Source organism: Phycodurus eques, chromosome 14 (assembly GCF_024500275.1).
Source record: "Phycodurus eques isolate BA_2022a chromosome 14, UOR_Pequ_1.1, whole genome shotgun sequence".
Taxonomy (NCBI): domain Eukaryota; kingdom Metazoa; phylum Chordata; class Actinopteri; order Syngnathiformes; family Syngnathidae; genus Phycodurus; species Phycodurus eques.
The window spans coordinates 10,319,959-10,347,407 of record NC_084538.1 but is presented as its reverse complement, the minus strand read 5'-3'; the positions used below and the strand labels follow the sequence as shown (position 1 = coordinate 10,347,407).

At 40.0% G+C, this 27,449-nt stretch overlaps 3 protein-coding genes across 9 annotated transcripts in view; 1 reads left to right on the top strand and 2 right to left on the bottom strand.

Annotated features, from left to right (window-relative positions):
• asap2a (ArfGAP with SH3 domain, ankyrin repeat and PH domain 2a) overlaps positions 1–5,750 on the bottom strand; it is a 61,904-nt gene extending 56,154 nt beyond the window's left edge. For both annotated transcript variants that reach the window (XM_061695635.1, XM_061695636.1), the window contains exon 1: positions 5,172–5,750. In XM_061695635.1, the coding sequence (XP_061551619.1) occupies positions 5,172–5,297 (126 nt within the window). In that variant the 5' untranslated portion in view covers positions 5,298–5,750. The remainder of the gene's footprint in view (positions 1–5,171) is intronic.
• Positions 5,751–9,814: 4,064 nt separating this feature from the next.
• Positions 9,815–13,825, bottom strand: itgb1bp1 (integrin beta 1 binding protein 1). Of its 5 annotated transcripts, none has more exons than XM_061696631.1 (7): positions 13,771–13,825; positions 12,067–12,185; positions 11,716–11,794; positions 11,505–11,635; positions 10,739–10,831; positions 10,040–10,189; positions 9,815–9,958 (listed from the first exon to the last, which is right to left on the bottom strand). In XM_061696631.1, the coding sequence occupies exons 2-7, from the start codon at positions 12,136–12,138 to the stop codon at positions 9,872–9,874; spliced, it is 612 nt and encodes a 203-aa protein (XP_061552615.1). In that variant the 5' UTR covers positions 12,139–12,185; positions 13,771–13,825; the 3' UTR covers positions 9,815–9,871. The 5 variants fall into 5 exon arrangements, with proteins under 5 accessions (XP_061552615.1, XP_061552611.1, XP_061552612.1 ...); XM_061696627.1 differs by lacking the exon at positions 13,771–13,825 and adding an exon at positions 13,382–13,601; XM_061696628.1 differs by lacking the exon at positions 13,771–13,825 and adding an exon at positions 13,479–13,601.
• A 54-nt stretch (positions 13,826–13,879) lies between these two features.
• On the top strand, positions 13,880–27,380 carry LOC133412626 (cleavage and polyadenylation specificity factor subunit 3-like). Of its 2 annotated transcripts, none has more exons than XR_009769789.1 (19): positions 13,880–14,027; positions 14,153–14,216; positions 15,167–15,264; positions 16,459–16,587; positions 16,662–16,839; positions 17,999–18,088; positions 18,186–18,336; positions 20,298–20,473; positions 20,772–20,930; positions 21,528–21,674; positions 22,183–22,335; positions 23,059–23,167; positions 23,246–23,344; positions 23,783–23,877; positions 23,952–24,039; positions 24,942–25,008; positions 25,089–25,185; positions 25,988–26,520; positions 27,030–27,380. XR_009769789.1 is itself a non-coding variant. In XM_061696103.1 (19 exons), exons 1-19 carry the CDS (start codon positions 13,957–13,959, stop codon positions 27,045–27,047), a joined length of 2,103 nt encoding a protein of 700 aa, XP_061552087.1. In that variant the 5' UTR covers positions 13,880–13,956; the 3' UTR covers positions 27,048–27,380. The 2 variants fall into 2 exon arrangements, 1 of the variants encoding a protein (XP_061552087.1); XM_061696103.1 differs by having other exon boundaries at positions 25,988–26,101.
• The last annotated feature ends 69 nt before the right edge of the window (positions 27,381–27,449 follow it).

The window sequence follows — 27,449 nt, the reverse complement described above, 5'->3', positions numbered from 1 at the left end:
TGCAAACCAAAGTGCTTCACAGAGATAAAAACAGACACTTAAAATAACAAGAAATATACAAAAACCACCCCTCCCATCCCCACATACTGTATAAATGTAAACACTCTGAGCCGCTTCTCCTCACTCGGGTTGTGGGCGTGCTGGAGGCTATCCCTGCTATCATCGGGCAGGAGGCGGGGTACACCCTGAACTGGTTGCCAGCCAATTCCAGGGCACATACATACAAACAAACAACCCTTCGCACTCACATTCACACCTACGGGCAATTTAGAGCTGTCAATTAACCTACCATGCATGTTTTTGGGATGTGGGGGAAAACCGGAGTGCCCAGAGAAAACCCACGCAGGCATGGGGAGAACATCCAAACTCCACACAAGCGGGGCCGGGGATTGAACCCCGGTCCTCAGAACTGTGAGGTAGATGTGCTAACAAACCACAGTAGATGCAAGAGTTCCCCCAGCACTGCGCCATTTCATTGCCACCACAGGCTGAAGCGAGGGCTAACATTAAGGACTTGTGTTGGCACTGGCAGGTCAATGTCAAACAACAATAACAGAACAACAGTTGAGCAGAGTCAACAGCGACACACTGAAACAAAGCTGCCCACTTCTATTCAAACTAGTCCACGAGCTAGCAATAATGTCATTCTAATTTCACACACTCAAATGAGACATTTTCCTCAAAGCAGAGCTGAAACGGCCCCCAAAGGAGATGAATTATATACCAGCAGCACTGGTACATAGCCAGGTGATGATGTCAGCGGGGCACCCGACAGACTGAGCAGGTGTCTGTCGGTGTAAAAATACAAATTAACTGAGGTGTGGCGGCTCAGACAGCTTAAGGTGAAGTTGACACTGAGCCCAGATGTGGCTTAGCCTTAGGTTTATATATAAAAAAAAAACTAGAGGAATATCTTCTCTCAATGGGACTGTTTATACAATGGGAAGGTGGAATGCCCCAAGCATAGTTCAACGACTTAAGTCTATTCCAAATTAGACCAACACTTTCAAGGAAAGTTGCACACAAGTTACTTCTACTTCTACTGTGGCCAGAACGCGTCCGTGACGTAACACGCATGCGCACAAAACAGGACGTTACATTCCGCATGTGCACAAACCGCTGTGTTGACGGGGAGTAAATACGGCCCCTCGCGTAGGTCTCGTCATGACGCATTGTGGCGATTTCAAGGATTTTGTGCAACCGGAGGCAACATTTTCTTATATTTATAAGTTCTAAATCATCTTCTTTTCACCACTGACTTTTTTTCTGCTCCTTTGTCGAACAATTGTGACGTTTGTCGCCTTTTGATTATTTATACGTCGGATGCGCGCCCTGTGAGTGTCCATACTACACTAACGTCGGACACATATCCGATTTATCTCCACATATGAAAGAGGCCTATGGAAAAAAAAATCGGAATTGCACTGTTCACATTGACATGAAAAATAAAAATCATCTAAACTGTATGTCCCATTGGGGGGGAAAAAAATCTGAATTGACCTGCAGTGTCAACATAGCCTAATAGTGTTTTACTGATTTCACCTTAAAATATTAACAGTTGTTTACCTGTTTTTATACTTGTACAACAGTGAAGAATTTTATAATAGCAACAGTTTGACGCTGGTTCATTCATTTTTCCATTACTTCCCATGTCTGTATAGATTCTCAGTCATCCTGGTAATCAATGATCATTTAAAAAAAATATATGAACATTTGGAACTGAACCCTTATGGATTAACGGTGAAACGTCTTCAACAACTAAGAAGATTCAAGTTTTGTTGATTATTTCCTATGGAAAAAAATTGTTGCAAAAGCCAAAAAAAATGGAAAATGAACGTTTCCCTGGAGTAGGTTGTGTTCTTTCTCAGAGGTTCCTCTGCAGTTTGCTTGCTTTCAGGTCAAACATTTGCAGAGAGAACGCAACCAACTGACCCACGTCACCTGACGTCTTAAAGAGACAGAGACACACCAACACACATATACAGTACATACAGACACTGCCAACCCGCTCATGTGGGACATTCTATTTTTACCACTAGGGTTGGGCGAGGCTCTATGCTGTGCAACACACAAAGTCGGGAAACTCTAACAAGGGAGAGGGACGCCGACTGGGAACAAAACGGAAGCCCTCCTGCAGAAAACCTGCATGTTATCAAGGAGTAGCGCAAAAGTGCTCCTCTGTGTAGGCACACAGAGTGTAATGCAACCGTCAAATGGACAGCGGCATCATATTTGCACACGAGGGATCTCGTTAAGTCAAGACAGAACACTCACAGCCCAGTGTGCAAGTGTGTATGCAAAGCATCAATTTCTTTGAATGTCATGTACACTCAGTGAAGTACACCTGCACTCTAATGAGATCCAGCACAAGAAATCTGCCTTTACAAAGATTATATTGCTCACTTTTAATTGACACACATTAATATGTAAAACAATAATAATGGCTACTATTAATTTCCTTTGAATGTATTAAACATGGTTTCCAAAAACATGCATATTAGGTTCAGTGAATACTTTAAATTGCTCATAGGTGTATATGTGAGTGTGAATGGTTGTTTGTCTACATGTGCCCTGCGATTGGCTAGCGACCAGTCCAGGGTGTACCCCGCCTCTTGCCCAAAGTCAGCTGGGATAGGCTCCAGCCCACCCGGCAACCTAATGATGGCAAGCGATATAGAAAACAGATTAATGTATTCAAGATGCTCAGTCACCATTCCCGCCATCTCTAATAAATGAGCATTACATATTATACAGGTCGGATAGCATATCTACTCATATAGTGGCCATTGGTGTTAATTTACTAAAATGCGATGTAGTATGTGTTTATTAGAGAAGGCTGGGTGGATGGATGGATGGAGTTGGGTGGGTGGACTGATGGAATGCTGGAGAGCGTGCCATGAGATTTTCTAGTATAAAATATGTGCCTCGGCTTGATAAAGATTGGGAAACAACGGACTTTTCACTATACAGGAGTGCTGGGCAAAATGGCCTAAATTTGATATCACGATTTTTACCCCCCCCCCCTAATGTCGACAATCGAAAACAATCGTTATTTTATTAAGGTTGATAAATGCATAAACCCGGACCAGACCAAATGTATTCACAATATAAAGCAGGTTTATTTAACAATTATAAACATCACAAATAAATACATAGATTACTTTTACATTTGTTTCCTTAAAATTGCATTTATGGACTGCAGATCTGCCAATCTATAGAAATGTACTTCCATAACAAATTTTTAATTAATAAATTACGGCATCAATATTTGGTTTTTAATGTATTTTTTAGGGTTTGGCACTGTTGTAGGTGTTAATCACTTAACCCTTAGGTGGCAGCAATGCAATTAAACATGCCCAGTCTGCCAGAAATCAAGAAGAAGGAAAAGAAGAAGAGAAAGAAGAAGCAGCAGCAGCATGATGTCATGTCGAATGAATAAAATGTGGTGTCTGTAAATAATGTGAATTCAAAAAGAAATACAAGACCGATTCTTGAGAATGCCACATTGAGCAAACACAACTGTACCAGTAGCTCAGACAGAAATGGCGGCCCACTGCGAAACTGTTCGCGTGATCGCTCACACAACGAAGCTTGCTGCTTAATGCTCATGTAAACGAGCCCCTGAAGCACTTTCTATCTTGTCCGTGAGCGGCAAACTACTATCTTGTTATCTTCCTGTTCATGGAGCAAGCACAAAAATACAAGCACTTCAACTGCCAGCACGATCGTTACGCAGCATGGGACATTGTTTTGTTTACGTTACAGGAGCGGCACTATTTAACGTGATATATACAGTACATTATTACATGCACGCACTCGATAACGTGCTTCATCTTAAGGTGGTTTTACACAGATATGCTCACTTGTTCCCAAGTCGCTAGCATGTCCTCTATGTTGTCTCCACGTAATGAGCGGGGCAAGGAAATCTTGCGGACTAGTGAAAAAATATAATCAACGAGCTCCGTTTTCCATATCGAGCATTAATAAAATATCGATCGAATCGAGCGTCTCGATATATCACCCAGAACTACTATATAGTAGATAGTTTTGGTTCAAGTGCTCAGTATTTCTTTGTTTGGATTCTCTATTCAAAAACTCTGTAAGCACTGGAATAAAACAATGTGTCGACCTCCAACGTGGTGGTGTGTGATATCACAGGAACATTTTATATTTATCAGTGTGTGTATAATTTAAGTGTTTGTATGGTTATTTACTACAAAAGGGATTCCTACGGAGCACCTAAAGGGACTTGGAAAAAAACAACCTTGTTTCTCGTTCAAACGAGAAAGTTTCAACTTGCAAGTAAAGCAGCAATGTCCTTGTAATAAAGTCCCAGGTGAAAATATAACCGAACTAACTCCTGCACATTTTCACACAGATATGCAAACCGAAACATATAAGGGCCTTTTATACATGCACACATGCAATGGACTGTACTTTTTCGTGAGGATGAGAAAGTTTCTCATTCAGAAAGTTTCTCATTCTAACGAGAGGGTTTCTCATTAGAATGAGAAAGTTGTTTGTTTTTTTTTCCATGTCCCTATAGGGGCTCCGTAGATTTCCCAAATAGTGTGCCGTGAAAATCTATTAGGTGTGCCTGGGAAAATTATTCAATTTGCCTTAGTTGGGACAAAATGGTTCATACACTACAAATAATTTCTTTGTTCATCTATCTACTGTATGTCAACAATCTATAGTGACAGGCAAAATATTTAAATTCTCTTCCACTTAATGGCAGAAGGTATATAATCAACCAGTGTATCCACTTTTCTGACATTTTTGTTTGTTGGTGGTGTGCCATGCACTGCAAAACTCAGAGCTGATCGAGTGAAGTTGTCTTATTTCTACTGAAAACATCTTACTGTACTTATTTTAGGGCCGTTTTGACCCATTTCTAATTTTTCAGCAAGACAAAAAGACTTGTTTTAAGATTTTTTTAAGATTCTTATCAAGTCCATTGGCAGATTTTTTTCACTTATTTTCGGGACAAAAGGTCTTATTTTAACGGTCTTAAATATAAGTACAGTGAGATGTTTTCACCCAGTATTATTTGCGTTTTTGCAGTGTGAGATTATTATTTTTACGTTTTTTATTTTTTTTTATTTTCCAAATTTAAGGTTGGGAAACGCTGTACTAGGGTGGGTGTTTGCATGACCACCCGGTGTACTCACCTCCTCCAGTGCGGCCACGGTGTTCCTGCAGTGGGACATCCTGGTGGTGAAATTGGAGGCGGTGGGTGACTTGTAGTCCTCGTTGGTCTCCACCACAAACTCCGACACTGTGATTTGGTCAGGCATAATTAATCCTCCGAATACCTATCCCCCCCACCCCACCCCACCCCACCCTGCCTTTGCTATTTGATAAACAGTTGAAGACGCGTTATTCTCAACTACACCTCCTTCGCGGTTGCTGCATATATTTAAAAAAAAAAATTAATTCAATTTTAAAGAAGCGGTAGTCGTGTCCTTGACGGCCCCGGCTGAAAGTGAACCATGTCTGTGTAGATATTGAACAATGCTCGGTCTCCAACACGGTGCTACGCGGTGATTGATAGTTTTCTTAAACTCTGGCTGCCTTTCAGTTGAACTACTCCCATTCCATTCGGTTAAATGGTTGTCCCTCGGTTCGAAGTAGACATTGAACTTCCCTCCGCGGAGTCTATTGTCCTCCCTCGTGTCCAAACGTGGGAGTTGAGAGGGGAAGGCCAGTTCACTACAGCGTGGCCCGGGAAACAACAAGAAAACGTTTTCATCCCGAGAGCATGAAATCCACAAAGGTAGAGGAGGGGATTCAATGGACCGGCGGCAGCCAATAGGAAACAGTTGTTGGCAAATCAGAGCCAATCAAGGTCGAGCATGGGCGTGACTTTGTGGTACCTTCAAATGCCCTATTTAAACGATTGTAATTATGACAACTTTGAAGACATCGCCTGGGCACGATTAAAAGGAAACGTGATAAAGCGAGATCAGACTTCACGTGTATACTTTGTATTCTCATTTGCTCAGTTCTCTAGTAACGCTTTTCGTGTACAATTTTACAATCTCTTACTTCCTTTAAGTTGTGCTGGTGATCACGTAAATACTGTAGTAGTACTAGAAAGCAGCATCTTGGTTCCTTTTACACATAGATGTAATGCATTTAATGAATGAATGAATGATTGAAAACATTCATAAATAATATTTTCAAACCTTTACTTTGATATTTTCTTTCACTCTATGATAGAATAGGGCTAGAAGTTTAGAATATATGTTTCATAGAACTACATAATGTTGAATTAGATATAGATCAACTTTTTTGATTAAACCCATGGGGGAAATTAATGTTGCTATTTACACTTTGTTATATGATTCCATACTACTGAGTACTGCTGACAATGTGGACCATGTTTCAAAGTAGGCATTATTCCTAATTAGATATACATTATGCTGTACCTAAGTTAGAGAAATTGATTATGTGCACTTCCTGTATATGCTATGCATTTACTAGTACTTGAATGTATTAGCAGAGACACAAAAACACAACACCGTTCATTCATTGACTCAAGAGAGGAACAAGATGAACAGGATCTGCAGTGATGCTGGTATAAAGACATTACTCATCATTGTGTTCTGGGTTTTTTTCTTCTTCTTTTTTTTTTCCCTGAACAAAATAAGTTTGCAGGAGAGCAACACAAACAGCATTTCTCTGGGTTTTGTGTTTGAGGAAAAAAAAAGATGTTTCCAACCCAACGCAGGGAAACTGGTATAAATAGTATCAGAGCAGCCTGGCCAGCCTTTAAATCACAAGGCGGGTAGTGTTAACACATTCTTGCAGTTCAGCAACATCTCCTGGCAAGCTGCTGAACGAAGCACTCAAGATTTGGACTGACCCTGTCTGGCACAAAGGCCTCAACTGCATTATGAAATTAAAATGCAGACACGCAACCCGACAAATATCTGCTATCCAGATTCACGAAAGCTCAGTTAGAGGCCAGCAGAACATCCAGCTTTCCACCTGTAGCCTTCAGCGCTACTGGCCTAAATTCAGTCACGCACCATATTTGCCTCAAAAGTCGAACAACGTTCGTGAGTTCAAACCATAATTACTGTTTTTTTTGTTTTGTGTGGGATGCCGCCACAGATGGATGCCAAAGATGAGCAACAATGAGCAAAGAGGAAAAGTGTAATGACCATAGAACAAGAAATTTAACTTGCAGGATTTATATGCTAACACTTGGCGATATCATAAGCAAATATGACATTAGCTTTCACTGTTATGCTGACGATACTCAACTATACATGCCTTTATAACTAACTAACCCACGTGATTGCTGTAAACTGGAGGCATGTCTTGTTGATATTAAACAATGGATGTCCTGGGATAGGCGCCAGCAGCCCGCGACCCTGGTGAGAATAAGCGGTGAAGAAAATGGATGGATGGATGTCCTGTAACTTTGCTTCTTAAACCTGAGAAAACTGAGATCTTGATTATTGGCAATGCCAGACAGGCACTTGTCAGTGGTCACCACTCTTGAGTTTTCATAAAAGTACCATTCACCAAAGTGACTTCACAAAAAATGTCAGCGTTGTATTTGACCCAATGCTCGCCTTCCAAATGCACGTCAAGAATATTACTAGAACTGCATTAGAAATTGTATTTATTTTTTTGCTCAGATACGGTCCATCCTATCCACTAGCAAAACAGTGACCAAAGTTCACGCATTTGTTACATCTCACCTCGACTATTTAACATACTGCTTTCTGGTCTTTCCATGTGTAGTATTAAAAGCCTGCAGTCAGTACAAAATGCTGCATCGAGACTTGACGAGGATGAGAAAGTTTGATCATATTACCCCTATATTGGCCAAATTTCACTGGCTCCCAGTTTACCTGAGATGTGATTTTCAGGTTTTGTTACTTACTCATGAAATTTTACATGGCTTGGCACCTACCTATCTTGCTGACTTAGTGGTATCGTATGTTCCGTCCTAAAACTTATGCTCACAATATGCTGGTCATTTGGTGACCCTTAAAAAGAGGTCCGCAGGTTCTAGAGTATTGTCCCAGTACTCTGGAATGCCCTACCCGTGGAAATTAGAGCGGCTACCTATGAAGATATGTTTATATCTCGACTTAAGACTTATTTTTACACTCTCTCATTTAGTTAAACCACTCCTAGTATGTAAATTCCCTCTTGCCCTGCCTTATCATCTTGATTTTGTCTTATTTTAATGCCTCTTCTCCTCTCTCCTCTACCGCCCTCTCCTTCTAGGAGAAGGGGCTAAGGCGGTGATGATTGAACTGAGGCTGCTGCTGTATGGATTCTCCACCAACCGACTGGGAGCTCTAAGGTGGACCACTTCTCAGGAGGTGTTGCTGTGCAGCATTCTGCATCGACCGACCAGGTCAAGTCCTGAGGTAGAACCATTTTCCTAGAGGCGTCTCCTGTCGGCACTTTATATTCTTAAATTGACTCATGTAATTTTAACTAACATTTTACAACTATGTGATAAATGTAAAATGTAATATACAAATAAAATGACTTGAACTCTCCACATCATAGGAAAGAGTGTGCTTGCTCAGTACACTATGAGCATTACAATTTATTAAATAGCATACACAAATTTTGCAAGCGAATGTTATTGTAAATAACATACAATAGTAAAAAAATTGGCAAGCTTATCTGGTCATTTTTATTCTAGTTCTAAACCATTAGCCATTCTTTCCTATGGGATTTTTTTTTTTTTTTATCACAACTGGAAAATCAACCAGTCATAATGAACTACTTCAGGGACCCTACTTCACATTTCTTTAAGTCAGACTACATTTAAAAAGTTTTTTTTTTCCAAAATACATATTAAAAGACTCCCCAAATTTAACAAACATTATGTAGCATGCATTATTTAGTAGCACAATGTAAATGGATTTACTTCTTCTACTTGTGGGTATTAGAATGTGTCATGTACTGCAATGTGTGATCTTGCAAACCAAACCATAACATGAGTTCTCCATCAGGCAAAGTCCACCCACTCCAGTTTAAACTTGACACAATTAATGACACCTAGTACAACCTGTTTAGAATGCTGTACACTCCGTCCATGACATTCTTGGATTGGAGCACACCCACTTCGTCATGAGATACACGTAGGTACACCAGTAATGTCATGTATTGTAATTACCTAAATGTTGATTAAATTACGTAATCTCGCTACATGTAATTAGTTACCCCCCCCCCAACATTGCTGACACAACTTTTTATTTTTTTAAAAAAAGGTTTGTTAGTTAGTTATTACCTGGTTTCTAGTTAAACTATTCTTTTTTCAGTAATATGCACTAAGAGTCCCCTCTGGTGGTGAATAGTGGAACTTTTAAAGTTTTTTATTATTATCAAAGACGCTCAAAATCGGGACGTTTCACTCATTTAATGTCACACACATTTTCAAAACTGCACAACAAATGGGTGAACGTGACAATGGCAGAGAAAAAATAAAAGATGATGTACCACAATTTTTTTTTCTGATATTATTGGTCACAAACACTAAATGTATATTAATAAATTCAAGTCTCACAATTAAGGACAAGTGGACACATTTCAAGAATCGTACCCTTATAGTTGCACCAAACGTTTGCCGAATGAGTTAATAGACATTATGTACCACTTTGTGCCATATATTCCTCAAATACATTAAAAGGAACACAATCTTCCTTTTGTTCCCCAACAGCTTTTTGCATGCAAAGTCCATAGGAGATGGTTTGCATGGTGGTTGGTGGGTACAGGAATTGATTTGCCATCCAGGTAGTATCTATTGAAAAAAAAAAACATAAAAAAACTTGGCTACAAGAGAAAGGGTCGCATTTGTCAGTCATGGTGGGCCCCCTTTGCTGGTTTTATTTCACTCTTTCCGTCCCCAGGACTTGTCTGATGTGAGTGCACAGTCAAAGGAAGCTGAGAGTACCTTGCAGATGGCCTGAGCCTGCTCCTGTTCACATTATAAAAATAAAAAATAGCTGATCAAATATTTTTTTTTTAAAATAGTAAACATTCATTCGCTGGCACTCACAGAGCTGCTGCACTGGTACACCCAGATGCTGCACCCCTCCTGTTCTGGGTCAGTGGTTTTGAGGGCTAGCAGGTTCTTCCCCGCACCAAAGCCGTCGTCGTAGCACAGCATGCGCACGATCAGGTAGAGAGGGTGGCGGTGCAAGACATCCTGAAGGAATATTATTTTAAAATAATAATAATGATTCTATGCCATCATAAAACCTTAAATACTAAACAGGCAATGTTTCAATTACTTGCAGATTTTTACAATTCATGGCTGGGCTCGGTCTTCAAAACTGTAATTCGAGCCAATACAAGTATATACGTACAGTCTGCCTTTTGATTGACTATATCATCATCCTAAAAGTGTAAAAAGAGGTTAACCGCAGTATGATAAAACAAAGACTATTACTTTTGCCTGGCAGGTGAGACTCAACATAAACAGTAAAAGATATGATATTTTATTACAAACGTTGATTTATTGTTGCTTTTAGCAATACTGTAGTGAGCAGCCAGGGTGTAGATGTTTTTACCGCATTCCCATGTTGGTATTGTCACACAATACCTCTGTACAATGCCTGCTAACGCATTAATGGTGAATTTATATATATTTTAAAAAAGCCAAAGAAAAAGCGAAATGCAATTGTGGAGTCAAATGTATAGGACATGGTATGGATCACTCCCTTTGCTTTGGTAAAAAAAAACAAGCAGTACTCACACACTGGTCCAGCGAGGCCACTTTGACTCCGTGTTTTGATACAACTAGAATCATCTCCTCATCACCCGGCACAAACGGCAGCTTTCCATCTTGCTACCAAAACAAAACAAAAGCAAAAACAAAAAAGACCCACAAAGGTTAGAAAAAGATACAGTATATTTCGACAATGACAGACTTTTTATCACTTTGCCTTTATATGCCACGACAATGGATTTGAAATCAAACAATCAAGATCAAGATGTGAATGAAAGGTAGACGTTAAGCCTTAAGAAGCACTGAGTTTAGGAGAGATATGTAGAGCACCAGGGCCCTCTCAACGGTCACAGAAAAATATTATGCAATAATGTAAAAAATAAATAAAATTCTAAATACACAAATAATTCTAATCACACTTTAAATTATAGATTCTGAAGCCCCACAATTGAATTACTGAAACACGTCCCCCCCCCAGAGATTTGAACCCTGAACCTCAAAAATATGAACCAGAAGTCTAACCACTAGGCTTCTCAGATCTTATTGTTTATATTTTAAATTATGTCATGTGTCCAAATACTTTAGAGGCCATAAAAGTGACTACATGAAAGGGGGGAAAATATTTGCTCTCAGTATGATGCAGTGCAGTTGAACACCACTACAAACTACAACCAAAATAATGACAGTTTAAATCAAAACTGAGCACTGGTATTTTTAAAAAGGAAGGTTTTATTTTATATAGCTCTTGTATTGAACCTTATCCGACTGTTCAGGAGTCCAGCTTTTTTTTTACCTGCGCGGCATCAATGTAATTGATGAGGTTGAGAGGTTCCTGGAGCGTCTTGCTCATGTCAAACTGCAACCTCTCAATGGCTCCCACATACTTCACCCGGAACTCTGCGCATGTTTCCGATATGTTGTTTCCTAGAGAAATCGTACATTTTGGCATTGACAAGAGAGGAGCAACTGAATTAAGAGTATCCAGATGATCTAGTCCCACTGACCTGAACTCTTAGTTGAGTCCGTGTCGAGGCTGGCGACTGTGCTGGACCTGGAAAGACCTCCCAAACTGGAGTCTACAGACTACGGAAGAGAGATTTCAAGACGACAACATTAGGTAAACTTGTACGATCTCATGAGCTCCAACAGAAGAAAAGTAGTGTGTGTGTGTGTGTGTGTTTTATATATAAAATACACACACACACATTTTAAAAAATCTGCCTCAGTTTTCCCACATTACTAGAGTCATTCAATTGCATTAGGGCACTTTGAATTATTATTATTTTTTTAAATCTTAAATGTTGTTCGGTGAGTTTAGACTCATGCAGAGTGGGTCCAGGGTCCAGTTATCATACCTTACTTTTGGTGCTGATTTCACTGCTCTGAGAGCTACTGCTGCTGTGGCGTTTTTTCACCTTGCGGAACATCTTTCAAATTTGCATCCTGGCCGACTGCATCGCAAGCCACCACCAACCTGAACACCACCAGAAAAAAGAAAAGGGATTTGAACCCCAGTCCTCAAAACTACGAGGCAGATGTGCTAACCAGTCGTCCGTCACCACTGTGTCGCCAGTGAAAATATATATATTTTTTAATTAAATGAATACTGGGGTACCTCAACTTATGAGTGAACCGACTTACTCGTAACTAGTTATTCGAGATATGAGGAGTCACTTGGCCGATTTCTTGTCGTGAGTTACAAGCAAAAGCTTGAGTTAAGAGCGCTGAATGGCGGCAGGGAATTTCACAACGAGCAGCAGTTTGGGAGTGCACAATTTTTCAAAAAAGAGCTCATTTACTTGCTTCAAGCTGTATATAAACATTAAACAAAGACAACACGTTGTTCATTTAACCAAACTACATTAACTTTGTCTTAAAAGTCTGCTAGCTTAATGCTAACACACAACGCAAAACGTCATAGACGAGCCAATGAGACTAGCATCGACATTGTTGTAATAATAACCTATACATTTATATTAGAACACAAGCAGTAGCAACACATGCAGAGTATATAACAATACTGAGTTCAGGCATATATTATTTATCCTCTGCAAAAAATAACGATCACTGCAGCTTAGTTACGATGTTCTTCGTCTGTTTCATCACCAGAACTACGTGTAACTAGTTTGTATGTATTATACAGCCCCCTGGTGGCCAAAGAGTGTACACTAGAAAGAACCGGTAAATTGTTTAATTATTTACATTCTATTTAATTATGTTGTTACCATCTTTTTTACAAAGAACAATACTGTGGGGTGTTATTTTTTTATTTTAAAAACACATTACAAAAAACTTTGGTGGTAATTTTTTTTTTTTGGGGGGGGGGGGGTCTGGAAAGGATGGTTGGTATTTCCATTCATTTTAAAAGGAGAAAGACGATTTGATTGATTTCCAATCGTAAATCACCACTGGTAATCCATGAACGAAAATGAAGTCCAAATACATCATCAAAAAATGGATTGGTTTGCATGCCTGTTCTCATATCAGTTTACTGCAGACCCAACGCTGATTCGTCCGTGGGTGGGCCATCAAATATTGAGGAGTCACGTATTTGTTACACCATTGCCGTTAGCTGCAGTATAATTGATATTGACAAATTATATGTAGCAGCATGGATAAAATTGATATGACCAGCGTCTAAGTTACAACGCAAAACCATTCATTATTTACCTCCAACGTTCAACGTCGCTTTCGTTTCACCGCTGAAGTTGGTTAACTTTCAGTCCCCGCGAAAGGTTTTATTCAAATAAACCCAGCACATTCATACCGCGTAGGTGTGTCGGCGCGTCAGTGTACCGTTAACATAACTCCGTCAACTCTCTCCTTGACAACATCAACTGGGCGCTTGTCGGCTTTTATTCACTCTCAGTTTAGCTTCTCCAGTTGTTTCACAGCCTCCACCCAACGTTTCTTAAAGAGGTAGTACCAGAATTTTAGTCCGTGAAGCCGCTAAAATTGGACTCTTGTCACAAGTGCTGAAAACTAAATCAATAAAATGAACTATTATTTGCTTGTAATAATTTTTAAGTATATGTGTTATCATTTGTCGCAAAAAATACCTCTTATTCTGGAACGGAGGATTGTGCCGGAACTTCTTTCATTGCATCGGGTTCTCATCGGCGATGTTTTGAGAGACAACCAGAAGTGTCCCATTTGGCAAGGGACCGCCTCCTCATTCATTTTCAAAACACTGCACTATGGTTATATTGTGATATTTGTGATTTTGCTCAGTGCGTTTTGCAGCTATGGCTTCCAAACGCAAAGTGGAGGTGGCCGTCCCGGCAGAGGAGAGTGACCAGCTTCATATTCGTCCGCTGTACGCTAATAAAATAATTATATATTTAAATGATTGTTTCTCCATCCATCCATTTTCTCTACCGCTTCCATCTAAGCTAAATTTTATCCATCATTATTATTTTTTTTTTGTGTCTTTTTTCTTAGGGGTGCTGGGCAGGAGGTTGGGAGGTCTTGTATTATCCTGGAGTTCAAAGGAAGGAAAATTATGGTAACTAATTATTGACTAGAGAACATATGTCAAACATAGGCCCGGGGGCCAAATTTGGCCCACGATGTAATTATATTTGGCCCGCAATACCATATCAAATGTGTATTAGAGCTGGCCTGCCAGTATATAGCACATGTGCCACTAATATTACAAATCCCCAAATGCTTTGCGAGTGTGTTGGCCCATCAGTCTAGACCGGAAAGCGCCCCTTCCCTTTCTGTTGCAGTCGTTAGCAACTATGCTACCAGTCTCCTCGAGGAAATTTACACTTCCCCTTCCCAAAAATGGCCAAACGAGAGATGGAAAGCAGTTAACTTCCAAGACAGGTGGGAGGCAGATTGTCTGTTCACTAAAGTAAAAGATCGACCTGTTTGTCGTGTGCAGAGCAACGTGGCTTTAACAAAGAATATAACATAATTGAATTAATGTTTTTTTAATGCCCTTTATCAACTCCTAGGCAGGGACTGTTAATAGTTTGAAGTTTGGATTTTTATTGAAGGACATTCTTATTTTTTTGGGTTGTTTTGTTGTTGGCCTTTGAAAAAAAGCTTTCCCTCAAAAAGAAAGGTAGTTGGAAATAGATAAATAGAAGATAGAGAGACAGAAGAATTCATGTTATCTATTGAAATACAAAACAACAAACAAATACCACTGATGTCTTTTATCGCAAATTAGATTTTTCGTGTTTATAATATTAAAGTTTGTTTATTCCAGATTCAGTGTTTAAGCAAAATGTAAGTTTGTTGTCATATTTTCACGCTACATTTCTGGAGAGTACATGTACAACGCAGTGATTTTTCATTAAATATTGAGTTTGGCCCGCGACGTTGTCCCAATTTTTTATTTTGGCCCACCGTGAATTTGAGTTTGACACCCCTGGACTAGAGCCTCAAATGGAGAGATAGATGTGTTTGGCGGGGCTACAATTTGTTTCAATATGTGTTCGTCAGCTGGACTGTGGCATTCACCCTGGCTTGGAGGGAATGGATGCCCTCCCCTACATAGACTTGATCGACCCAGCGGAGATTGACCTGCTGCTCATCAGCCAGTAAGTCTCTCTCTCTTTTTCAGGAGGCATATACAATATGCATTCACTTACACGTATGTGGTTGAATGCCCCATATTTCTTGTCTTGCTGAATTCAGGCCATTTTCAGAAAGTACATTCATCTTTCCATCCTTCCTCCTTTCCTATGTTCACTTCCTTTACTTCCTTCACCCCCTCCTTCTTTCTTTCCTTCTTATCTTACTTCACCCCTTCCTACTTGCTGTCTTTCGGGTCATTCTGTTTCCTTTATTCACTTCCTTTGGTTCCTTCTAACCATCCTTAACTTCTTTCATTCCCTACACTCTTACTTTCCTTTGCCTCCTTCTTTCCTTCACTCCTTGCTTCTTTGTCTTTCATTCCCTTCATTCTTTCCTTCCTTCACATTATTCCTTCTTTTCATCCTTAGCTTCCCTAATCACTTCCTTCTTTTTTCCTGTCTTTGCATCCTTCTTTCTCTCTTTTTTTAAAATTTCTTTTTTTTTAATATGTTGCTGACAGGCTGTAACCCTCAAAATACTGGCATTTAATTTCCCCATTGTTGCCACCCATTCAGTCCACACAAGTAGCCAGCTGCAGCTTTCACACTACAATGTCAAAAACATGAGGAAAAACTTACTTGAATGGTGTTTTTAAAAATGAAGAATTTAAACAAAAACAGGACTTTTGTCCTTAATGTGCAAACAAAACCCGCATCACAGTATGACAGGAATGATGGTGAAAGGACATTGATAACTTTGCATTCCTCACAGCTCTGACTGACTATATTACCAAAATAATTTATCTCTTCTTATATTGCAAAATAAAATAAATTCCTTATTATCACAGTGTAACTAACGTACAGTGTTTTAACTAAAGCATTCTGAAACAAATGATAATTTTCCTAGTAATCGAATTTTACAATTATTACAAAAGAACACATTCACTCCCATTTTCGCAGTGTCCCTGAACACACCTCGCACCCTCACGCAGCTGTCGCGTGCCTTCCTAGTTTCATTCTGAAGAGGGAAATAGGAAATGCAGCAATCTTTTTAACTTTTAAAACGTTTAATATTACAGTTTATTCACTGTATATTACAGTACACCAACTTCGCAGCACACCCTGCACACACGGACATCGCGAGGACAATGTTCAGACAAAATATCGTACAGCCCTAATACAATGTTTTACTTAATAGTACATTTGTTTTGTTTCCAGCTTCCACCTTGATCACTGTGGGGCTCTGCCTTGGTTCCTCCAGAAGACCAGCTTCAAAGGCAGAACCTTCATGACCCATGCCACCAAGGCCATATACCGCTGGCTCCTGTCGGACTACGTCAAAGTCAGGTAAGCTATAAAACCCTTTATTGTGTTCAAATTATAATACAATACTGTAATTTGTGTTTTGTTCCCCCCTGTAGCAACATTTCTGCAGACGACATGCTATACACTGAAACGGACCTGGAGGAGAGCATGGATAAGATTGAGACAATTAACTTTCATGAGGTCAAGGAGGTGGCAGGGATCAAGTTCTGGTGCTACCACGCCGGCCATGTACTGGGGGCTGCCATGTTTATGATTGAAATAGCCGGGGTCAAGGTAACAGCTTTTATTTGAGTGTAGAATATCACTTTAGTGCCGTGAAACCCATCCATCCATCCATTTTCTGAGCCACTTCTCCTCACAAGGAAACTGTGCCGCTGAACTTAGTGCAAACTCCACAGAGGCGGGGCCGGAATTCGAACCTCAGAACTGTGAGGCAGATGTGCTAACCAGTCGTCCACCGTGCCGCCTGTAATTATCAGAGTAGTCTTAGTCCAACATACGTTTTACTTCAGTATTTTTGTGAAGCAGAAATGCTACTTCTTTGTATTGAGCTACCTTCCGCTGGCTACTTTTATTAGTATGTATTATTGCTTCCATGATCTATTGGTTTTGGTTCTTCAGAGAGACTTGTGCCTTCAGCTCTGTTACGTGACTCGGTTTCGCCAATCCAACATAACCACCTGATGTTTGACTCCATTTTACCAATCAAACTGAGCCAGGCAGTCACACGACTGCACACAAAGTCTCCCCAATCCCACACCAAAGGAACGTTTTCAAAGTGACTAATATATGTGAAGCATGGCAGAAACAGAGGAAACAACAGCATGCAACTCGTAATCAGAAGAGGCAGAGACCCCCTGGCCTCACATTCAATCTATGTTTACTTTAAAAACGATAAAAAAGAACAGCTATGCCATGCGCTGTTATCTGCATCTGCCTAAAAATGTCCACATTTCAGCCTACAAGAACTCCACAAGGGACATGAGAAAATTTGTTGGGGGTTTCTATGTATTCTCTGCCTTGTAAGCCTACTGTGCTGTTTCACGTGTAAACAAAGAAAGTTAATTTAAGACCATAATTTAAGATTGTTTCTTGTGTGGAATTTTCCTCAATTTATGTTATTTTATCAAGATTAGTTTATTGTTTTAGTTAAAGTAATATTGTTGGGTATTATCTGAGGTTGCCCTTTCATATCATACTCTTGATTAAAAAAAAAAAAAAAAAGAAGTTCCTCACCAGTTACGCTGCAGTTTTTTTCACTCAGTAGTTGCAATTGCAAGTAATTACAGTATTTGGAGGACTACTTTTACTTTTGCTTGAGTCATATTATTCTCTCTTACTTAAGTAAAATTTTTGGCTACTTTCCCAACCTTTGACTACTACTATTATTTGTCATGGTTAACGTGATGTGTTTATTCTGTTCCTTACAAAGTTGCTGTACACAGGAGACTTCTCACGCCAGGAAGACAGGCACCTCATGGCGGCTGAGATTCCCAGCGTCAAACCGGACATCTTAATTATTGTACATGCCCCAAAATTTTACATTTCACACAAAGTGTGTTTGTGTTTTTTTGTTATATCATGAGGTGAGTAAAAGTGTTTTAATCGTTCTTGTGCAGGAATCCACATACGGCACGCACATCCATGAGAAGCGCGAGGAGCGCGAGGCTCGCTTTTGTAACACGGTCCACGACATTGTCAACAGAGAGGGTCGCTGTTTGATTCCCGTTTTCGCTTTGGGGCGAGCCCAGGAACTGCTGCTCATCCTGGGTAAAACATCATGTGGGATTGTCATCATTAGTCTTCTTAACACTTTCACTATTGACAAATTGTACGTACTTTATTCTATAGGAATAATGAGTCGCGGTTTCTGACATGCAACATGTGTAGCCACATGGGGCGGCAACATGCCCCAAAATAAAATTAAGAAAATGCTACCATTGTGTAACAGCATCATGACATGTCCCTTACTCCTGTTTGATTGGGGATTTGCACCTTCTTATGGAGTCACCCTCTGTAGAATAGATTCTGGGTGGGGGTGGGGCATGTGGGGGCGCAAAAGGGGGGGGGGGGTCTCGCACAGAGTGCGATTCAAGCTAGGACCACCATTGGGGACAATGCAAATAAAAGCAACTCGTGTGCTACACATGAAATTTAAACAGCAGCTATCACTCATTTAAACTATTGACACGACATACATTAAATAGATTTAAAATTATTAGCATTAGCTAATACAATATACTGGAACAATGGAACCTCCAAAGTCAAATAAAACTTGCAGTAAAAACATCCTGTGTGACAACTAGGGTTGTAAGAGATTTTGTTTGGGCGTCGTCATCGCGATGTACGTGTGCGCAATAGTCACATCTCAGGGTGTGCTGCGATGTTGGTGTACTGCAATCTATAGTGAATCAACTGTAATATTAAAAGTGACCAGCAGAGGGACCATACTGCGTTGCATGCTTTTGTTTGCACATGAAGAAAAAAGGTCCTGTTTTTGCTTTAATTCCTCATTTAATAAAAACACCATTCAAGCATTTTTTTCCCCACTATCGTGCAGCCCTAGAGATAACATATCTGTAATATTTGTTGCATCAATTTAGCGGTTTTAAAAAAATAATACTCATTGAAAATATTTTAAAAAGTAAAAAGTATTTATTAAATGTTTATTAATTAATTAAATAATCAGTTACCTGAGTAATTGTAAATATTAAAATAAAAATTAGTAAAATAAACATTTCCTATTGTTGGATTTATCTCACCCAACACCAATAAAAATGCACAAAAGGAATGAAGACGCTGGTTTCTCTTTCTCATGAGGAGGATGTATGCGAGATTGTTCAGTTTACAGCCTCTCAACACGCTCTAAACAATCTCTCCTGTCGCTCCTGCATTTATTGGAAAATAGGAGGGTTTTACAAGACATAATGTTCTCAGCAGCAGGACACAACAAAAAACATTTGAAAATAGGAGGCTTTTACAAGACATAACGTTCTAAGCAGCAAGACACAACACAAAACATTGGACCAACATCTGTCACGACCCCGACCACATCCGATCACGTCCTTGGTCAAGGCGCCCTTCCATCGGAAGATGCTGAGTCATCTTCTTGAAGGCGGGACATCTTCCTTTCTAAAAATCGTCCATAATACTAATGCAAGCTAAGCAAATAAATGATAACTTCTAAAATATATTTTACACCTATATAATTATAGGAAATTATTATTTTATTAATAATGAAAATGTACATAATTATAAACAATTCTATTAAAAGTTTTAATCTACATTTTTTGTTATAAAATGAACTATTTTACATTCAGGTTTTTTTTAACCTTATCTACGATTTCCCTGGCCCATCTTTCCATTTTAAAAATCAAATGTGGCCCTTGAGCACAAAAGTTTGCCCATCCCTTTATTTGCTTTTTATTTGACAGTGGTTAACTTCTCTATACTGTACTTGTATGATAGTTACGAATGTAATAAAAGTTTTATGATGGCTGGAGTTTGAGCCTGGAACAAATGTACTTATTTCCTAGGGTAAAAATGTTTTAAGAAATTAGAACTTTGAAGCCAACTGGTGTCATGGAACGAATTGTGTTCCACTTTGGAGGTTCCACTGCTTTTAAAAATATCTGTATGCCAAGCATAAACTATGCAATGCAATGCCTCCGCTATCAATTTTATGGCATGGCATGTCTCCTTCTTTTTTTCTGTTTAACGCATCACTACAGACGAGTACTGGCAGAACCACCCGGAGCTCCACGACATCCCCATCTACTATGCCTCGTCCTTGGCCAAGAAGTGCATGGCCGTGTACCAGACCTACGTCAACGCCATGAATGACAAGATCCGCAAGGCCATCAACATTAACAACCCTTTTGTCTTCAAGCACATCAGCAACCTCAAGGTAGAAGACAAAACTCGTCAGTGATGTACAGTGGATATAAAAAGTCTTGACACTTCTGTTCAAATGCTAGCTTTGTGTGGCATAAACAAATGAGACCAAGATCAATACTTTCTAAACATTTTGTGACCTATAAACTATACACTCAATGCGTGTGTGCGTGTGAGGAAGGGGATATACTGTAATAGGGGCCCTGTGCCCCAGTAGAGCTTTATGCCTAGTAATACCGCTGTGAGCGATAAATAAATACGTTTTGCTAATAGGAATGAGGAAAACTTCCTCAAGTGTTTTAAAATTCCAGAGCATGGACCACTTTGACGACATTGGCCCTAGTGTGGTGATGGCGTCCCCTGGCATGATGCAGAGTGGCCTCTCCAGGGAGCTCTTTGAAAGCTGGTGCACGGACAAGAGGAATGGAGTCATCATCGCTGGATACTGTGTAGAGGGAACACTTGCCAAGGTCAGTTGGCACCATTTGTTCCATATGAGCACACATACTGTGGGCTCACCTCAATAAATTAGAATATCGGGGGGAAATTAATTTATTCCGGAAGTTCAATTCCAAAAGTGAAACTCATTTACAAATTCATTAAAGATAGGAACATATTTGTAAGAAGGCTAATTCCTAGCTAATATTTGTATGAAAAATAATTTTATAAGGAATGAACTATTTCACTGTATGTAGTGAATTGCTATAGATAAATTAATGTAGAAAACAAAAACTAATGGAGCATTACAACTTCTTGCCTCATTGTCATCCTCTTCCATTAACCTTTGTGGAAATTGTGTATGCAGTTTGTGTGAAATACTATTAAGTTGTTAAGTCATTCATTATTAATAAATGAAAATTTTAACATAACCTTAACCTGTTACCTGATTAAATGCACAGCATCATACAGAGAGCATTTTCTAATATTTTGGTTACCTTATTTGGCTTTATCCCTCTGGTGTTTCCAACTAAAGTAACCAAAATGTAAACATCTTGATAGTATACATTATTTTTATGGACTTGTGAATGTGAATGCAGCTTACAGTGGTGCCTGTGTTTGTTGGGCAGCACATCATGTCCGAGCCAGAGGAGATCACCACCATGTCGGGACAGAAGCTACAGTTGAAAATGTCGGTGGACTACATCTCCTTCTCGGCCCACACAGACTACCAGCAGACCAGCGAGTTCATCCGCGCTCTCAAACCCCCACACGTGGTAGGGAAGAGGAACCGCATCACTGACATCCAAGACAAGAGCTCTAGCCAAAAAAATTGGATTTTGCAAAACTATAGAGTATTGCATCTACCCGAACGGGACAAAATGAAACAAAGCACGTTCTTTGATATAGCTACAGATACATTTCAGTATATTAGAAAAGGATATCATTATACAGATGAATTAAACACGTAGGAAAATACTTTGCAGAAAGCCTAATCCCTATTTCTGTTTTAACAATTATTTTTACTGTTTCTGATCTACAGTAATATTCTAATCTGAAAGCTATAATCATCAAAGTAATAAGATTTTTTTTTTAAATCACTGTGTGCTTTGAATCTATATAATAATTTTACCATGTTAATTGAACTAAAAAGATCATGGGTTTTTCACAATCTTCAAGTTTATTGATATGTACCTGTATATACAGTTCCATCTCATTAGCTTGTGTATCCAGGAAGTGTCCAGGGCTGTCAATTGGGTCAAAATGGCCTCTTGTCACCCTCAGATCTTGGTCCACGGCGAGCAGAACGAGATGGGACGTCTGAAGGCGGCGCTGATCCGAGAGTACGAGGACAACGACGAGGTTCACATCGAAGTTCACAACCCGCGCAACACAGAGTCTGTCACCCTCAACTTCAGAGGAGAGAAACTGGCCAAGGTTCTTCAACTCTTCTGCTGCATTTCTTCAAATATAGTTGCTAGAAGCATTTATATACTCAACTGAGAGTATCAGGTATCTATAAAAGGTTAGGTGTTTATTACAGTGCCTTGAAAAAGTATTCAATACCCCTTGAATGTTTTCACCATTTTCCACCTTAGAACCACAAACTTAAATGTTTTTTATTGAGATTTTATGGGATTGGCCAACACAATGAAGCAAACACAAATGATTCATTGTTTTCAAAATTTTAAGCAAATAAAAATTTTAAGTTTGTGGTGTGCGTCCCGCCTTAGTTTGTCACACCGCACACGAGGCCACGTTTTTCACTTCCATCCATCCATCCATCCATCCATCCATTTTCTGAGCCACTTCTCCTCACTAGGGTCGCGGGCGTGCTGGAGCCTATCCCAGCCAAAAGCAGGGCACATACAAACAAACAACCATTCGCACTCACATTCACACCTACAGGCAATTTAGAGTCTCCAATTCATGCATGTTTTTGGGATGTGGGAGGAAACCGGAGTGCCCGGAGAGAACATGCAAACTCCACACAGGCGGGGCCGGGGATTGAACCCCACTCCTCAGAACTGTGAGGCAGACGCTCTAACCAGTCGTCCACCGTGCCGACTTCTGACAAATTCCGGTTGTGTCGCAAACTCGTCGCCTTAGGAACGGAACTCAGCTCTCGGGGGCCTGATGTGACTCTGCTGCTATGTTCAGGTGATGGGCTCTCTAGCGGATCAGAAGTGTGTTCAGGGTCAGAGGGTGTCAGGTATCCTGGTGAAGAAGAACTTCAACTACCACATCCTCAACCCCTCAGACCTTTCACGTGAGTCAAGTAGTCAAAAACCCACCCTTTGATCACTCCACACGGTATATCTCAACGTACTCTGTATTTTTTTTGCAGTGTATACAGAGCTGTCCATGAGCACAGTGAAGCAGACCCAAGCCATCCCTTTCACTGGACCATATTCGCTGCTCGTCTGCCACCTTAGGAACCTCACAGGTGTGTGCAAAGTATTCACAGCACTTTGCTTTTTTTAACACTTTGTATTGTACCTTTATTTCAAAACTCAATCAATTGTTTGTATCCTTGTCAACATTCTAAACGTAACACCCCATTACTGAGATTTTTTTTTTCTTTTGCATTTTTACAAATGTGTTACAAATTTTAAAAACACTATGAAATCACATGTACATAAGTATTCCCAGCCTTTGATTGACATTTTGATGATGTACCTTTGGCACAAGTTACAGTGTCTAGTTTTTTTTTAAATATGCCACAAGCTGGCACAGCGGCGGTTTCACCCATTCCATGACAAAATGAGGAAAAAGTGAAGCGGTGTAAATAGGGCTGTCCCAATTTTCTGATATAAAATATGTGCCTTGACTCCATAAAGGTTGGGAAAAACTGGTTTAAACTGAGCATTGAGCTTTCTGTCAGGTGATGTGGAGGAGCTGGACGGGACAGAAAAGAAAACCCTGAGGATCTTCCAAAACATCACTCTGATCCACGAAGTCGGCATGGTTGTGCTGGAGGTGAGCGCTCGGATACTCTTCCGCAAGCATCCATTCCGCCACATTTGTCAAACATATTCGCATTTTGCTTTCAGTGGATCGCTAACCCTCTCAACGACATGTACGCCGATGCCGTCACCACTGTGGTGCTGGAGGTCCAGTCCAATCCAAAGGCTCAAAAAGGTTGGCACTAATTGTTGGTAACAGTACTTTAGATCTCAACATGATCCAAAAATGACATCTCTTTGTTCACTTTTGATGGAATTTTGTTCTCATAGATTCAGCGTCATTCAAAAGACAGTTTTGTGCCCAAAGGTCAAACAGTGGAAACTCAGTTCACAAACAATTACATGTGTCGGTGTTTACTGATTCGCAACCACTGGATCCATGCAGTGACAACAAGAACTGACGGTTCAACTGACCTGTTGTTACGGATCCCGCTGATTTTGATACCATCCTGACTCCTGCTGGGGCCGTTTAGTCGTAGTTTGTCTAAACTATTGTGAGCCATAGCAGCCACAGCAAACATGGCCGCCACCATCTTATCGATCCACTCCTGCTGACTCTCAATCACAAATCAAACTGCCACTATTAGATCTGTGATTGGATAGGCGAGTCTGTGTGGGCGGAACATTCTCCTCCATACACAACAGCTATATCCCCTTCCGTTGCGGAAGTTTAGTTGAGCAAACAACTAGAGTGATGTTTTTTGGGCGTGGTTACGGCCAACAGTGGCTGTTCGTTGTCTTAATTAAAGAGAAGCTACAATACAATAAATATTGTACACCATACACACTTTATTGGGTGTGGAGTTTTTTTTTATTACATCTATTAATTCAATTACTATTGCTTCAGTAAGATGTCAAATTCATTATTTTCTTGTGCATTATTTGAACAGATTTTTTTTTTATTGGTTGAATGGGATACTTGCTTAATTTCTGACTTCTCTGAGAAGTTCAAATTTGTGTTTGAAAAGGTGAATTCCATTATACCTCATTCCTGCTCAATATGGTAAAATATAGTTAATAATCTCTATGCAATCGAATATTAAAACACAAAGCAATTCCTTGTTTGACTGTATTCAGTCATGGAGACCCAGAGTTCCATTTTGGACATGGACGTCTTTCAAAGCCGACTAGAAGTCATGTTACAGTGAGTAGTCCAAAATCCATATTTACAGTTAATATTGTAAGGATCATTAGGGTTGAGCTTTGTTTCGTTTCCATCTTCAGGGACATGTTTGGCCAGGACTACGTGGACATCAGTGATGGCCAAAACATCTCAGTGACGGTCGATGGCAAGACGGTGAACATTTGCTTGGAAACACGGGTGAGGTTCTTTCATAATGTGTGACATTGCTTCTGGACCTTCTCACTTCCCTCTTGAGTGGGGTACAAACATACCCATTTTTAACATCTCAAACGCACGGGAAAAGGAAAAAAATCGTTGTGTGTGCTTACTGCTCTTAGTGTGTGGTGTACTCAAGATGTCTAACAAAGCACACCACGCACACAATGATATCTCCGCTGTGAATCACATTCACAAGTGTCCTCCCCTGAAACAGATGCCTGTCGTAACACTAAGACTGGCCTGTGAAATGCAGCATGGTGCTACAGAGCATCCAGACTTTTGGAATTAAAAAAAGAAAAAGAAGAACCTAGGCCCACTCATAGTTTATCTGGTGAAGAAAAATGTCTCCCCTGTAAGGCATCCCAGGAGCCAAACAGTTTGAAAACCCCTTAAGTAAATGACTTATGAGACCTGTTCTACACTTAACACAACCAGATGGCTCCTCTATTTTTTTATGGCAGCTTCCTTATTGACTATCGTTCTGTTTCACGTCAGTCACCGAGGCCCATGACTCAGCCCAACTGTGTTCACCACACACATTTGGATTCACCATTATAAATATTTAACAGGTTTATCATTTATGATTGTCTGCCCCGACTTGTTTTCCAAGCAAAACGAGGATAGGGAGAAGAAGAAAAAAAAACATGCTTAACATACCTCACTCTGCAGGATAATCACTCACGATCTTTAGAGACATCCCATAATCAGGCCTTTGCTGAAATTTGGCCTAATTATTGTAATGCTTGTACCCTGCTTTACTCTTTCCTCCCACCTCGACCAGTCGGTGAGCTACGAGGACGAGAGCACAGAGGACGATTCCCTGAGGGAGCTGGTGGAGCAGGCTGTGCTGCGCCTCTTTGACGCCCTCAACCCCATCACATCACTCACGCCATCAGTTACGTTTTAAAAGGATGTAACCAAAGGCCCGGTATACGCATGAGGATTTTTTTAAAATCTTAACCGATTTTTTTATCTGCCTACAGTACTGCCACACATAATGACAAAAACAAAATCAAGCATTCAGTAGTTTTAGTCGTATTGTGTTTGGTGTGCTCCGATAATTGCAGTACACAAACATCATCATACACATACACATAAAGGCTTTGTTCTGCCGCCAATCTCGAAATCAAACACGATCACACGTGATCTCACAAAACCGAAGACAAGCAGGCACTTCTGGGTATGCGCCGGTCTTTGCCGAGTGTTGCCAAAGGGAATGGAGGCAGACGCCGTGTAGATAATTTAAAAGACTCGCTTTGGAAAATACTTCTTGCTGTCTGGGGAACCCACTTTTGTACAAAAAAACGACATCGGGTAAGACATGTTTGTTTTCATATACGGTTGTTTTCATGTTCCAAAGTCGGGGCAAGTCTTTGAATGTCAACATTTGGTTTCACATCACAATTTATGGCATTATGAGATATTGCCCCCCCCCCACACACACAGAGTTTTGGTTGAAGATTGTTGGCCCCTACTCGTTTCTGACCCTATAATCAGGATGAATCCACTGTTAACACACATCTGACCTAAGGACAATGTTATAAAACATAAGATAGTCTGCTGTTTGACATGGTTGGAAAGGGGCAAAATCGGGTCAAAAACATACAATTTATTGTCTTTGTGTGTGTACCGGGCTAAAGTCATTTCACCACTAACAAGTAACATAATTTTTAAAGTGACACTTTGTATTCGTTTGCTTTGGATAACCCTGACTAATTTTCGTGAGTCATTAGTTAATCTGTATTTTTAACATCTGCTGTGATTTTAACTGCAAGCACTTCTAGTAAATGGGCTTTCACATGTATAGTGCTTTTCTACCTCAGGTACTCAAAGCGCTTTAACACCGTCTCCTCATTCACCTACCAATGACACAGCATCAGGAGCAACTGGTTCTTCAGTATCTTGCTCAGTGATACTTGGACATGTTCACAGGGGCCGACGATCAAACCCACAACCTTTGGGTTGAGAGACGAACACTCTACCACCTGAGCCGTGCCCCACCCCTCCTCCTATTTATAGTTATTTATTTATAGTTAATATATGTTGTGTTAAGTTTTTAAAAAAATGTGCACCGACCTGAGACTTTGTGTTTTGTTCTTAATGTAAACTGTGAATTTGTAGTTGCACTAAATGTTCAGTATTTAACATCAGAATTGCATCAAGGGTCATCTTTTTCTCGTGATTTTACTTTGTGTTTTTGCTAAGAAACCATATGGAATTTTCAAAAATATGCAAGTTTAAGA